A 13,910-nucleotide genomic window follows, 5' to 3' on the forward strand; every position below is an offset into this window, starting at 1 on the left:
TTTCAACCAGTAGAGAATGTGAAATGCTTTATTGAAAAGCTCCTTATCCAAGTGTTATAAATACAAGTTCAATCTGTACTTCAATGCACATCTGTTGTGCATTATAAAAACAGAGGAAGAAAGAGGAGGTGGAGAGAGGTGTAAAAGACAGAAAGGGAAAGAGGTAAGCACATAGGAGCAGGGAAGGCAGCACATGATTAATGAATCACAGTGCTACATAAATATTCTCTCAGTTCATCACAATTACATAACAGTGTCTCTAGTCGGCCTAAAGGTTATCTTAAAAGAAGGTGAGATGGTGATGATGGGACTGGGGGTTGGCATCCTCTCACATCAAAACATATCTGCAGACGAGAGACAGATGGAGAGAGAGAGCATGTTTAAGCCTTGTGTTTTTAGTTTTTATTCTAACATTGTTAGTCATCAATCAGGAGGTGAAATGCAAAACTGACCTTGGATCATTAACTCTGGGACTACTGCATCTCTGTCTGTATTTCAATGTAAAGCATCTCTTTAATAATACTTCCTGTTGACCCGACCAAGTGACCTCTCACCTCTGATCATGCTGTGCCCTCTATGTAGCCAGTTCAGATGCAGGAGGGGTTCACCGACACAGCTGATATAACCTAGAGGATTTAGGGAGAAGGGGAGAGAGGGATGAAGTGAAGGAGAGAGACTGTTATTGAGAAAATAAGGTAGTTAAAGCCACAGTGTTCAACAGGAATCTGTGTGTGGCCTCACCTGGTGTCCACACCACACTAAGTGGCTGCAGAGTACTTTATGCTGAAAAACATGAACGGACCCACAAAGACAAACAATATAGCGTAGTTATAGAAATAATGAAGTGTCTTACTATTCTCTATGGTTGGCCCTCTTGCCTATTCTTTGAAGGTGGAAGGAGCCACAGTTATACACCTGAGCCTGCTTACTGCACAACACAATCCATCAATCAGATTGATACATGAGTGTGTAGGTGTGGGTTATAGGGTGTCTAATTGTTCTACATTTCTTCAATATGGGTGATTTAAAACAGCCTGTTTTGTTTTTGCACAGACATCACACCCTCACCTAAACAGCACCCTCACATGAGAAGTAGAAATCAAAGGGAGAGAAACTCTGAATTAAATAACTGCAGTTGACATAGCTAAGTAAATGGAAGAATACTATTATTGCAATGTGGATGGCTCTTAAAAGAGCCTTTGGTTGTGCATAGTGTAGTCTATGGTGTTGCTAGGGAACAGCACCCTCTTAAAAGAGCCTTTGGTTGTGCATAGTGTAGTCTATGGTGTTGCCAGGGAACATCACCCTCTGAAGAAGTAGGAGGTGAAGATCTCCTGCACACGGATTCCCTCTCTTGCTGCGTTGTTGGACCCCATCCCTGAAACATCCTGCAGAGCAGCAGACTCCTCCTCTGGGACACGGCGGCGAGCTGCAGATCCCCTCCTGGTCCTCGTCTCCATTGTCATGAAGTTACGCAGGACACAGGTAGCCTTCACACATCTGCATTCCTCCAGGAGGCAGTCCCAAATGACCCTGGTCACCCAACCTTGCAGTGCCCTACACATTAACTGTAGGCAATCGTTTTGAAGGAATCTCCAGTTACAAGGTATCTGTAGGAATATGGAAGACAATGTAATTATTAGACTTTTACATCAACAGGTCATTGTGGATTACTAAAGTATAATATCCCTGATAACAAATCATGATAACATTGGATTGATAGATCCATGGGCACACATATGTACATGTGTAGCATGTGACAATAACAGGATCATATCAAGGATGGCATCACAAATGAATACATAAATACCTCTTGAAGCTTGATGATGAGTTGATCATTTGAATCAGCTGTGCAGTGCTGAGGCAAAAACAACAATGTGCCTCTGAGTCCCCAGGACTGAGAACCACTGCTCTTCATTGGGACCTCTTCATATGTAGACTGGCTTTCATAGAGCTCTTTATCTGAGGACAGAAAACCTCACAAGAAACACACTTCATTATAGTCAAATTACACCACACTGAATATTATGTTACTATTATCTCCGTCCTCACTTCTAGGGTCAGGAACTACACAAAAGTACCTTCCCTATCCAGAATAGCCTCCTCTCTAACTGACAGTTGGGGCTGCTATCCTTTCACCCTCCTCCATGGCTGGTAGCTAGCTACCTACAAATGCATTTGAAGTTAGTTTTTTACAGTGATAAATACATCAAGATAGCTAATATGAAGTTAGGTAGCTGGTGATATTTAATTACCTTAGCTATCTATCTATACAGACTGGTTACCTATTTAGATGTGATATGAAAGTATTGTGTGAAATAATTGTTATGTGATATGAAAGTATACTGTGAAATTATTTTGAGGAGTAACGGGGGCAGAGAATCAGCAGTAGAAACAATAACAAAGCGTACTCCCTGCCCGTTGAGAATCGATTCACATTTAGATGGAATATTTGACTATTTTAGCTGCCAGAGCCAGTCTACCTCTGAAAATAACATACAGTCCTTGGACCTTGAGGAGTAACGGGGGCAGCAATCAGCAGTAGAAACAATAACAAAGCGTACTCCCTGCCCGTTTCAGTAAAAATCTGAGGGATGGTGCTGGAGAAATGCAACCATTCATGATATCAACATTCTAGTTTTAACCATGTTTTGAGGATATACAGTGTTTGTTTATATTTACTGATAAACATTGGAGTAAAAAAATGCTTATATTTTGGGTTCTGATGGGGTACGACAGTTGAACTAAGCTCACGAGGCATTTATAAGGGAATTCTTCAAGAAACAATGGGTACATATCATTAATGTATAAGTCCCAAAATGGATGTAACAACTGCTGATTGCCCCTTTAAGACTACATATTGGGCTAATCTAATAGGAGATATTGAGGACTACAGTATTTCAGGCATTGTCATTAGATGCATTTGATCAATTGTTAACGTTTTGTTGATGGTCCACTCTTGATGTTCGACACGTTAGAGTGTAGCTTCAGCCATTCCTACAGAACAACATTAAAGTGTAGAACCCCTTTACTGCATATTGGTTCAACGACTGCAGAGACGGTACTTACTGGTGTTAAACAGATCTCCAACCTCCTCTTCTTCCTCCAATGTGACAGTAATCTCCTTCTCCTCTTTCACTCCAAAAACTGCATCCTCCTCTCCTTTTACTGTAACATCCTCTTCCTCTTTCACTCTGAACGCGTCTTCCTCTTCTTTCACTGAAACGTCTTTCTCTTCTTCTTTCACGGTAACAACCTCAACTTGTTTTTGTATTGAAACAGCCTCCTCTTCGTCCTCCTCTTTCACGAGAACTTCTTTCTCCGTCCAGCAGACCTCCTCTTCTGTAGCAGGAGGAGAGTAGCTTAGTGAACTCATGGTCGGAAATGTTAGCTAGTTAGCATTAGCGACTAGCTTAGTTCTAAGCTAACTTAGCAAACCAGCTAGCTGACAAACAACGTAAACATATAATTAAATGGGCCAACAAGTACATACGACAGAAATGTGTTTAATACACAGCGACTAATATACACCAAAACAGTGTAAAGAGCGTGAATGTTGTAGCTGTGTTTGCTAGAAAGCTACCGAGGTGTCTGACTAGCTGTTGTTGTTGAAGGAGCGTCCCGTCCACTAGATTATACGTCACACTGGCAGCGTCGCCTGAACCTAAAAGACGCACATCGCCATCTGCTGACTGGAGTGGGTAACGCAGTTGAGGAACCAAACGTTTATTTTTCATTTTTTTCATAAAAGTTTAATATTATATAAAGTCGTTCAAAGAGAAGCATGTGTTGATTGATTCGTGTTTAATGAGTGAGAATTTAAAACAAGCTTTACACCCACTACATATTTGCATTGATCCATACTTCTGACATGGATAATTTTGACCCCAGAGGCATATCTTTTATCATAGCCAAAATGTGGTTTATTCAATTGTTCCAATTTTTCATGACTTTGTCAATCAACTTGTTCTTAATAAATCTAAATCATGGTTTAGTGTTTCTGTATCAAATGGACTTTTGCCAAATTCAAATCCTTTGGAGTCATTTTGACCCCAGCCAAAAGCACCTTTGATAAATAGGACGTTTATTTCAAATCAAATCACATTTTATTGGTCATATACACGTGTTTAGCAGATGTTATTGCGGGTGTAGTGAAATGCTTGTGTTTCTAGCTCCGACAGTGCAGTAATATCTAACAAGTAATATCTAATAATTTCACAACATATACCCAATACACATACATCTAAGTATTTGAATCTAGGTTTCTCTGTAGACATGATCAATCCCACCAGAGGGTGGAGGGGCACCTGTATCAGTGGTTTTGACCAGATAGACACCTGCAGACACACAGTATAGTGCCTCCCATGTATTCTCCCAAGATTGGATTTTTCTATGCCACGTATCACATGACTGTGTACAAAACTGCCAACGGAAGAAAACTCTTGCCAGTGGTATACAGTGCATTCGTTAAGTATTCAGACCCCTTCACTTTCTCCACATTTTGTTACATTAAAGCCTAATTCTAAAATGGAAGATTTTTTCCCTCATCAATCTACAAACAATACCCCATAATGACATCACAATACCCCATAATGGCATCACAATACCCCATAATGACATCACAATATCCCATTATGACATCACAATACCCCATAATGACAACCCAAAAACAGGTTTTTAAACATTTTTGCACAATTATTTACTTAAGTATTCAGACCCTTTACTATGAAATTCGAAATTGAGCTCAGATGCATCCTGATTCCATTGATCATCCTTGAGATGTTTCTACAACTTGATTGGAGTCAACCTGTGGTAAATTCAATTGATTGGACATGAAAGGCACACACCTGTCTGTATAAAGTCCCACAGGTAACCAAGCCACGAGGTCAAAGGATTTGTCCGTAGAGCTCTGAGAAAGTATTGTGTCGAGGCCCAGATCTGGGGAAGGGTACCAAAACATTTCTGCAGCATTGAAGGTCCCCAAGAACACAGTGGCCTCCATCATACTTAATGGAAGAAGTTTGTTATTATTATTATGTGTAGTCTGAATCCGTGAGGCTGCAGGGATTTGTAGTCTTAGTGGCCTCTGTCATACTTAATGGAAGAAGTTTATTATTATTATTTGTAGTCTGAATCCGTGGAGCTGCAGGGATTTGTAGTCTTAGTGGCCTCTGTCATACTTAATGTAAGAAGTTTATTATTATTATTATTTGTAGTCTTGCATGTCACCTACTTTGATGCTAATAAGCATTTACAAATAAGGTTTATTACGGATCACCATTAGTTCCAGCCAAGGCAGCAGCTACTCTTCCTGGGGTTTATTAAGGATCCCCATTAGTTCCTGCCAAGGCAGCAGCTACTCTTCCTGGGGTTTATTAAGGATCCCCATTAGTTCCTGCCAAGGCAGCAGCTACTCTTCCTGGGGTTTATTATGGAGCCCCATTAGTTCATGCCACCCTCCCCTAACCCGGACGACGCTGGGCCAATTGGGCGCCGCCCTATGAGACTCCCAATCACAGCCGGTTGTGATACAGCCTGGATTAGAACCAGGGACTGTAGTGACGCCAATGACAAGCACACCCATAACATGATGCAGCCACTACCATGCTTGAAAATATGAAGAGTGGTAGTCAGTGATGTGTTGGATTTGCCCCAAACATAACACTTTGTATTCAGGATATAAAGTTAATTTCTTTGCCACATTGTTTTTCAGTATTACTTTAGTGCCTCATTGCAAACAGGATAAATGTTTTGGCATATTTTTTTCTGTACAGGCTTCTTCTTTCTTTCTTCTTTCTTTTCACTCTGTCATTGAGGTTAGCATTGTGGAGTAACTACAATGTTGTTGATCCATCCTCAGTTTTCTCCTATCACAACCATTAAACATTGTAACTATTTTAAAGTCACCATAGGCTTCATGGTGAAATCCCATAGCGGTTTCCTTCCTCTCCAGCAACTGAGTTAGGAAGGACGCCTGCATCTTTGTAGTGACTGGTTGTATTGATACATCATCTAAAGTGTCATTAATAACTTCACCATGCTCAAAGGGATATTCACCAATAGGTGTCTGTCTTTGCGAGGCATTAGACAACCTACCTGGTCTTTGTGGTTGAATCTGTGTTTGAAATTCTCTGCTCGACTGAGGGACATTACAGATAATTGTATGTGTGGGGTACAGAGATGAGGTAGTCATTCAAAAATCATGTTAAACACTATTATTGAACACAGAGTGAGTCCCTGCAACTTATTATGTGACTTGTTAAGCAACATCTTTACTCCTGAACTTATTTAGGCTTTTAATTACATTTGTAAACATTTCCAAAAACATAATTCCACTTTGACATTATGGGGTATTGAATCAATTTAACCCCAGTATCTCTACTTGCACATTCATCTTCTGCTATTCACATTCCCTACCATTCCAGTGTTTAATTGCTATATTGTAATTACTTCGCCACCATGGTCTATTTATTGCCTAACCTCTCTTATCCTACCTTATTTGCACATGCTGTATATAGATTTTTCTATCTATTCAATCTAATAGTATCAGTAAAATCTGTTGAAATAAAACCAGAGATAAATATACCTAACATAGTGCAATCTAATAGCATCAGTAAAATCTGTTGAAATAAAACCACAGATAAATATACCTAACATAGTACATCTATTAAACAATACATCACAATACAGCAGAAATAGTTACACATTATAGAGATCCATTCCTGGATGTACAGGTCTGTTGGATAAACCTTCAGAAATAGTTACACATTATAGAGATCCATTCATGGATGTACAGGTCTGTTGGATAAACCTTCAGAAATAGTTACACATTATAGAGATCCATTCATGGATGTACAGGTCTGTTGGATAAACCTTCAGAAATGTCCGCTGCTGATTTCTTCCAGGTGTCCATAGCGGACACCCTGGTCCTGTGAATCCTGTCCGTGGACAAATTCTCAGTCAGAAACACAAGTCAGAACACAGCCTCTCTATTCTCTCGTGTGTTTTCAGGTCCTCTGACTGGGAAAATGTCAATCCACAATGAGAGCAGTGGTATGTTGTCTCCTCCTGTGTATTAGTATGTTGGAAAGGCTTCTCTCCTGTGTGTGTTCTCTCATGCTTTTTCAGAGTCCCTGACCATCTAAAACTCTTTCCACAGTGAGAACAGTGATAAGGCTTTTCTCCTGTGTGTATTCTCTCATGTGTTTTCAGACTCCTTGACCACCTAAAACTCTTTCCACAGTGAGAACAGTGATACGGCTCTTCTCCTTGGTGTATTCTCTCATGCGTTTTCAGACTCCTTGACCACCTAAAACTCTTTCCACAGTGAGAACAGTGATACGGCGTTTCTCCTGTGTGTATTCTCTCATGCGTTTTCAGGACCCATAACCACCTAAAACTCTTTCCACAGTGAGAACAGTGATACGGCTTTTCTCCTGTGTGTTTTCTCTCATGCGTTTTCAGACTCCCTGACCACCTAAAACTCTTTCCACAGTGGGAGCAGTGGTGTTGGTTAGGCGTCTCTGGGTCTGTTTCCTCTGAGGAACTCTTCCCGCTGTCAGAGTCTGGTCTCTCTCCTGCCAAAAAGACAAACAGATTATTTCGTTAAACAGAGAGACCTGAATGAAGCCTGTATTAAATAAAATTGTCTTCCTATGAGGTTTAATCTAGACTAGATCTCTCAATAACCTGAGGTCAGTCTTCACAACATTACATCATTAAAAATATACTTCGTGACGGTGAGATTTAAAAACAAATGATGTAGAGCTCGAAATCTAATCTCTCAGGGAATGTCATGATGTCATAATAAGAGCTCTATAATAATAGATAATGTCATGGTTACAGGCTGAACAGAGCTCTATAATAATAGATAATGTCATGTTTATAGTCTGAGCAGGGCTCTATAATAATAGATAATGTCATGTTTATAGCAGAGATCTATAATAATATATAATGTCATGTTTACAGGCTGAACAGAGCTCTATAATAATAGATAATAATGTTTTAGGCTGAGCAGAGCTCTATAATATATAATGTTTACAGGTTGAACAGAGCTCTATAATAATAGATAATGTCATGTTTATAGGCTGAGCAGAGCTCTATAATAATAGATAATGTCATGTTTATAGCAGAGCTCTATAATAATAGATAATGTCATGTTTACAGGCTGAACAGAGCTCTATAATAATAGATAATAATGTTTTAGGCTGAGCAGAGCTCTATAATATATAATGTTTACAGGTTGAACAGAGCTCTATAATAATAGATCATGTCATGTTTATATGCTGAGCAGAGCTCTATAATAATAGATCATGTCATGCTTACAGGCTGAACAGAGCTCTATAATAATAGATAATAATGTTTTAGGCTGAGCAGAGCTCTATAATATATAATGTTTACAGGTTGAACAGAGCTCTATAATAATAGATAATGTCATGTTTATAGGCTGAGCAGAGCTCTATAATAATAGATAATGTCATGTTTATAGCAGAGCTCTATAATAATAGATAATGTCATGGTTACAGGCTGAACAGAGCTCTATAATAATAGATAATGTCATGTTTATAGGCTGAACAGAGATCTATAATAATAGATAATGTCATGTTTATAGGCTGAGCAGAGCTCTATAATAATAGATAATGTCATGTTTATAGGCTGAACAGAGCTCTATAATAATAGATAATGTCATGTTTATAGGCTGAGCAGAGCTCTATAATAATAGATAATGTCATGTTTATAGGCTGAGCTCTATTATCTGTCTATAGCTTGACAACATTCAGCTGTTTTCGTGATATGTATTATCTAACACTCACAATTTCCTTCCTTTTTGGTTACTAAGCAGTTCTATCAACATTTAGCAACTACATTAAGCTAACAACATTAGCAAACCCGTTAGCTATATTTCAGAGGATAAAAGTTGGATATTAATTAAATGTGGTCTTTCACACAGTCAAATTTTATAATAAAACTCTCATAACCTAATTTAACTTACAAGAATTGCAATGAAAATCGGTGGTCAGCTAGAAGGGTGTATGTATTCGTAGTTAATATTATTATTGTTTCTTGTTGACTATTCTAATATAAATCATTCACGGTAAGGTAGTTATGTTGGATAAATAAAACACATAAGAAGCCGTATGTGTCTTACATTAAAGGGCCAATGCAGCCGTTTTTAATCTCAACATCAAATCCTTTCTGGGTAACGATGAAGTAGCTTCCAGGTTTTGTTTTCAAAGATGTCCACTGTCTGGGTGTTCACTTCCCCCACGGGTTACTATAGCAACACACATCACCCCCCACGGGTTACTATAGCAACACACATCACCCCCCATGGGTTACTATAGGAACACACATCACCCCCACACGGGTTACTATAGCAACACACATCACCCCCCACGGGTTACTATAGCAACACACATCATCCCCACACGGGTTACTATAGCAACACACATCACTCCCACGGGTTACTATAGCAACACACATCACCCCCCACGGGTTACTATAGCAACACACACCACTCCCCGTGGTTACTATAGCAACACACATCCCCTGTCATTTATATATTGTTTGTCAATTCTGAGTGACATTAAAGTTGTGAATTTGCTAATCCATTGTTAAGGTTTTGTTGGTGACCCGCTCTTTGGTGGTATACACATCTTACAGTGTAGTTATCAATTCCTCCATTAAATAATAACATATTCAAGCATCAACATTCAGTAGAACGCTGCTTTAAAACCACGCATCAGTTCATCAATAGTTTGTGCTCCTGTTTTTAAGACAGTACTTACTGGTCTTAATCAGATCGCCTGTCTCCTCCTCCTGTTCTTGTTCTTCCTTCTCCTCCTTCAATGTGACAGTTATCTCTTCCTCCTTCACTCCAAAAACGGCATCTTCCTCTTCTTTCACTGTAACGTCTTTCTCTTCTTCTTTCAGGGTAACAGCCTCACCCTCTACTTCTTGTTTTACTGTAACATCCTCTTCTTCCTTCTCCTCTTTCACGACAATGTTCAGCCACAGACCCTCTTTCTCCGTCCAGCAGACCCCCTCTTCTTTAACAGGAGGAGAGAAGTTTAATAATAGTGAACTCATGGTCGGGGATGTTAGCTAGCTAGTTAGCATTAGCGACTAGGCTAGCGCTAGGCAAATTTAAGGCATCTGCCTGACTAACAATGTAAATATGAAAATAAATGTGGCAACTAGCTATAAAACGGAAGTATGTTTAAAACACATAGGCAAATACGCACTGAAATAGTCTAAAAAGCTTGAACGTTTAGGCCATGTCGCCTAGCAAGCTACTGAAGTGACTGACTCGCTGTTGTTGATGAAAAAGCGTCCCATCCACTAGATTACACGTCACACTGGCAGCATGGCCTGAAAAAAAAACACATCGCCATCTGCTGACTGGAGTGGATATACCGCAGTTATTTGATTTATTTAATCTTACATTTAACAAGGAATACGCCCCACTGCTGGAATAATCAGCAGATCTCATTCAAATTGGACGTGTTTTGGCCATGTTCTGTTATAATCTCCACCCGGCACAGCCAGAAGAGGACTGGCCACCCCTCATAGCCTGGTTCCTCTCTAGGTTTCTTCCTAGGTTTTGGCCTTTCTAGGGAGTTTTTCCTAGCCACCGTGCTTCTATACCTGCATTGCTTGCTGTTTGGGGTTTTAGGCTGGGTTTTCTGTACAGCACTTCGAGATATTAGCTGATGTACGAAGGGCTATATAAAATAAACTTGATTTGATTTGATTGGATGTGTTAATGCTGCCCAGGAAGTTTAGATTGAGGACCTAGAAGGTGAAAATGTAACTGTTGTTTATTTTTATGTTTTATTTTCACCAGGTAGGCCAGTTGAGATCAAGTTCTCATTTACAACTGCGACCTGGCCAAGATAAAGCAAAGCAGTGCGACAAAAAACAACACAGAGTTACACATGGGATAAACAAACGTACAGTCAATAACACAATATAAAAATCTATATATAGTGTGTGCAAATGAAGTAAGGAGGTAAGGCAATAAATAGGCCATTAGTGGCGAAGTAATTACAATTTAGCAATTTACACTGGAGTGATAGATCTGCAGATGAGGATGTGCAAGTAGAAATACTGGTGTGCAAAAGAGCAGAAAACAAAAACAAATATAGGGTGAGGTAGGCAGTTGGTTGGATGGGCTATTTACAGATTGGCTGTGTACAGCTGCAGCGATCGGTAAGCTGCTCTGACAGCTGATGCTTAAAGTTAGTGAGGGAGATATAAGTCTCCAAAAGGCGCCCAAAGGAGGTGTTGGTTTTGGGGATGACCAGTGAAATATACCTGCTGGAGCGCGTGCTACGGGTGGGTGTTGCTATGGTGACCAGTGAGCTGAGATAAGGCGGGGCTTTACCTAGCAAAGGCTTATAGATGACCTGGAGCCAGTGGGTTTGAACACGGATATGAAGCGAGGACCAGCCAATGCGAGTGTAGAGGTCACAGTGGTGGGTAGTATATGGGGCTTAGTGACGAAACGGATGGCACTGTGATAGACTATATCCAGTTTAGTGAGTAGAGTGTTGGAGGCTATTTTGTAAATGACATCGCCGAAGTCAAGGATCGGTAGGATGGTCAGTTTTACGCTCTACCCTCTACACCACAACACTACAGAGAACCCTCTACACCACAACACTACAGAGAACCTTTCTACACCACAACACTACAGAAAACCCTCTGCACCACAACACTACAGAGAACCCTCTACACCACAACACTACAGAGAACCCTCTACACCACAACACTACAGAGAACCCTCTACACCACAACACTACAGAGAACCCTCTACACCACAACACTACAGAGAACCCTCTACACCACAACACTACAGAGAACCCTCTGCACCACAACAGAGAACCCCTCTGCACCACAACACTACAGAGAACCCTCTACACCACAACACTACAGAGAACCCTCTACACCACAACACTACAGAGAACCCTCTGCACCACAACACTACAGAGAACCCTCTGCACCACAACACTACAGAGAACCTTTCTACACCACAACACTACAGAGAACCTTTCTACACCACAACACTACAGAGAACCCTCTGCACCACAACACTACAGAGAACCCTCTACACCACAACACTACAGAGAACCCTCTACACCACAACACTACAGAGAACCCTCTGCACCACAACACTACAGAGAACCCTCTACACCACAACACTACAGAGAACCCTCTACACCACAACACTACAGAGAACCTTTCTACACCACAACACTACAGAGAACCCTCTGCACCACAACACTACAGAGAACCCTCTACACCACAACACTACAGAGAACCCTCTGCACCACAACACTACAGAGAACCCTCGGCACCACAACACTACAGAGAACCCTCTGCACCACAACACTACAGAGAACCCCTCTGCACCACAACACTACAGAGAACCCTCTGCACCACAACACTACAGAGAACCCTCTGCACCACAACACTACAGAGAACCCTCTGCACCACAACACCCAGAGAACCCTCTGCACCACAACACTATAGAGAACCCTCTGCACCACAACACGACAGAGAACCCTCTACACCACAGCACTACAGAGAACCCTCTGCACCACAGCACTACAGAGAACCCTCTACACCACAACACTACAGAGAACCCTCTGCACCACAACACTACAGAGAACCCTCTACACCACAACACTACAGAGAACCGCTCTGCACCACAACACTACAGAGAACCCTCTACACCACAACACTACAGAGAACCCTCTGCACCACAGCACTACAGAGAACCCTCTGCACCACAACACTACAGAGAACCCTCTGCACCACAACACTACAGAGAACCCTCTACACCACAACACTACAGAGAACCCTCTGCACCACAGCACTACAGAGAACCCTCTGCACCACAACACTACAGAGAACCCCTCGGCACCACAACACTACAGAGAACCCTCTGCACCACAACACTACAGAGAACCCTCTGCACCACAACACTACAGAGAACCCCTCTGCACCACAACACTACAGAGAACCCTCTGCACCACAACACTACAGAGAACCCTCTACACCACAACACTACAGAGAACCCTCTACACCACAACCCTACAGAGAACCCTCTGCACCACAACACTACAGAGAACCCTCTACACCACAACACTACAGAGAACCCTCTGCACCACAACACTACAGAGAACCCTCTGCACCACAACACTACAGAGAACCCTCTGCACCACAACACTACAGAGAACCCTCTGCACCACAACACTACAGAGAACCCTCTGCACCACAACACTACAGAGAACCCTCTGCACCACAACACTACAGAGAACCCTCTGCACCACAACACTACAGAGAACCCTCTGCACCACAACACTACAGAGAACCCCTCTGCACCACAACACTACAGAGAACCCCTCTGCACCACAACACTACAGAGAACCCTCTGCACCACAGCACTACAGAGAACCCTCTGCACCACAGCACTACAGAGAACCCCTCTGCACCACAACACTACAGAGAACCCCTCTGCACCACAACACTACAGAGAACCCTCTGCACCACAACACTACAGAGAACCCTCTGCACCACAACACTACAGAGAACCCTCTACACCACAACACTACAGAGAACCCTCTGCACCACAACACTACAGAGAACCCTCTGCACCACAACACTACAGAGAACCCTCTGCACCACAACACAATAGAGAACCCTCTGCACCACAACACTACAGAGAACCCTCTGCACCACAACACTACAGAGAACCCTCTGCACCACAACACTACAGAGAACCCCTCTGCACCACAACACTACAGAGAACCCTCTGCACCACAACACTACAGAGAACCCCTCTGCACCACAACACTACAGAGAACCCCTCTGCACCACAACACTACAGAGAACCCCTCTGCACC

At 41.7% G+C, this 13,910-nt stretch overlaps 1 protein-coding gene across 8 annotated transcripts; it reads right to left on the minus strand.

Moving 5' to 3' along the window:
• LOC129842730 (zinc finger protein 32-like) lies at positions 1–10,326 on the minus strand. Of its 8 annotated transcripts, none has more exons than XR_008757674.1 (6): positions 9,789–9,871; positions 9,149–9,274; positions 7,478–7,577; positions 1,306–1,610; positions 555–626; positions 1–344 (listed from the first exon to the last, which is right to left on the minus strand). XR_008757674.1 is itself a non-coding variant. In XM_055911358.1 (6 exons), exons 1-2 carry the CDS (start codon positions 10,087–10,089, stop codon positions 6,961–6,963), a joined length of 918 nt encoding a protein of 305 aa, XP_055767333.1. In that variant the 5' UTR covers positions 10,090–10,326; the 3' UTR covers positions 1–344; positions 555–626; positions 1,306–1,610; positions 1,811–1,977; positions 3,070–6,960. The 8 variants fall into 8 exon arrangements, 6 of the variants coding, with proteins under 6 accessions (XP_055767333.1, XP_055767334.1, XP_055767337.1 ...); XM_055911358.1 differs by lacking the exon at positions 9,149–9,274 and adding an exon at positions 1,811–1,977 and having other exon boundaries at positions 3,070–7,577; positions 9,789–10,326; XM_055911359.1 differs by lacking the exon at positions 9,149–9,274 and adding an exon at positions 1,811–2,166 and having other exon boundaries at positions 3,070–7,577; positions 9,789–10,326.
• Between the last annotated feature and the right edge of the window lie 3,584 nt (positions 10,327–13,910).

This window comes from Salvelinus fontinalis, unplaced genomic scaffold (assembly GCF_029448725.1).
Source record: "Salvelinus fontinalis isolate EN_2023a unplaced genomic scaffold, ASM2944872v1 scaffold_0062, whole genome shotgun sequence".
NCBI classification, from domain to species: Eukaryota; Metazoa; Chordata; class Actinopteri; order Salmoniformes; family Salmonidae; genus Salvelinus; species Salvelinus fontinalis.

What these genes read in the sequence shown, in the direction of transcription:
- LOC129842730 (XM_055911360.1), bottom strand. Translation starts at nt 10,089, where the DNA reads ATGAGTTCACTATTATTAAACTTCTCTCCTCCTGTTAAAGAAGAGGGG. An exon ending in AGGCGATCTGATTAAGACCA is followed by an intron (nt 7,578 to 9,788) that starts GTAAGTACTGTC and finishes TCTTTTTGGCAG; the next exon opens with GAGAGAGACCAGACTCTGAC.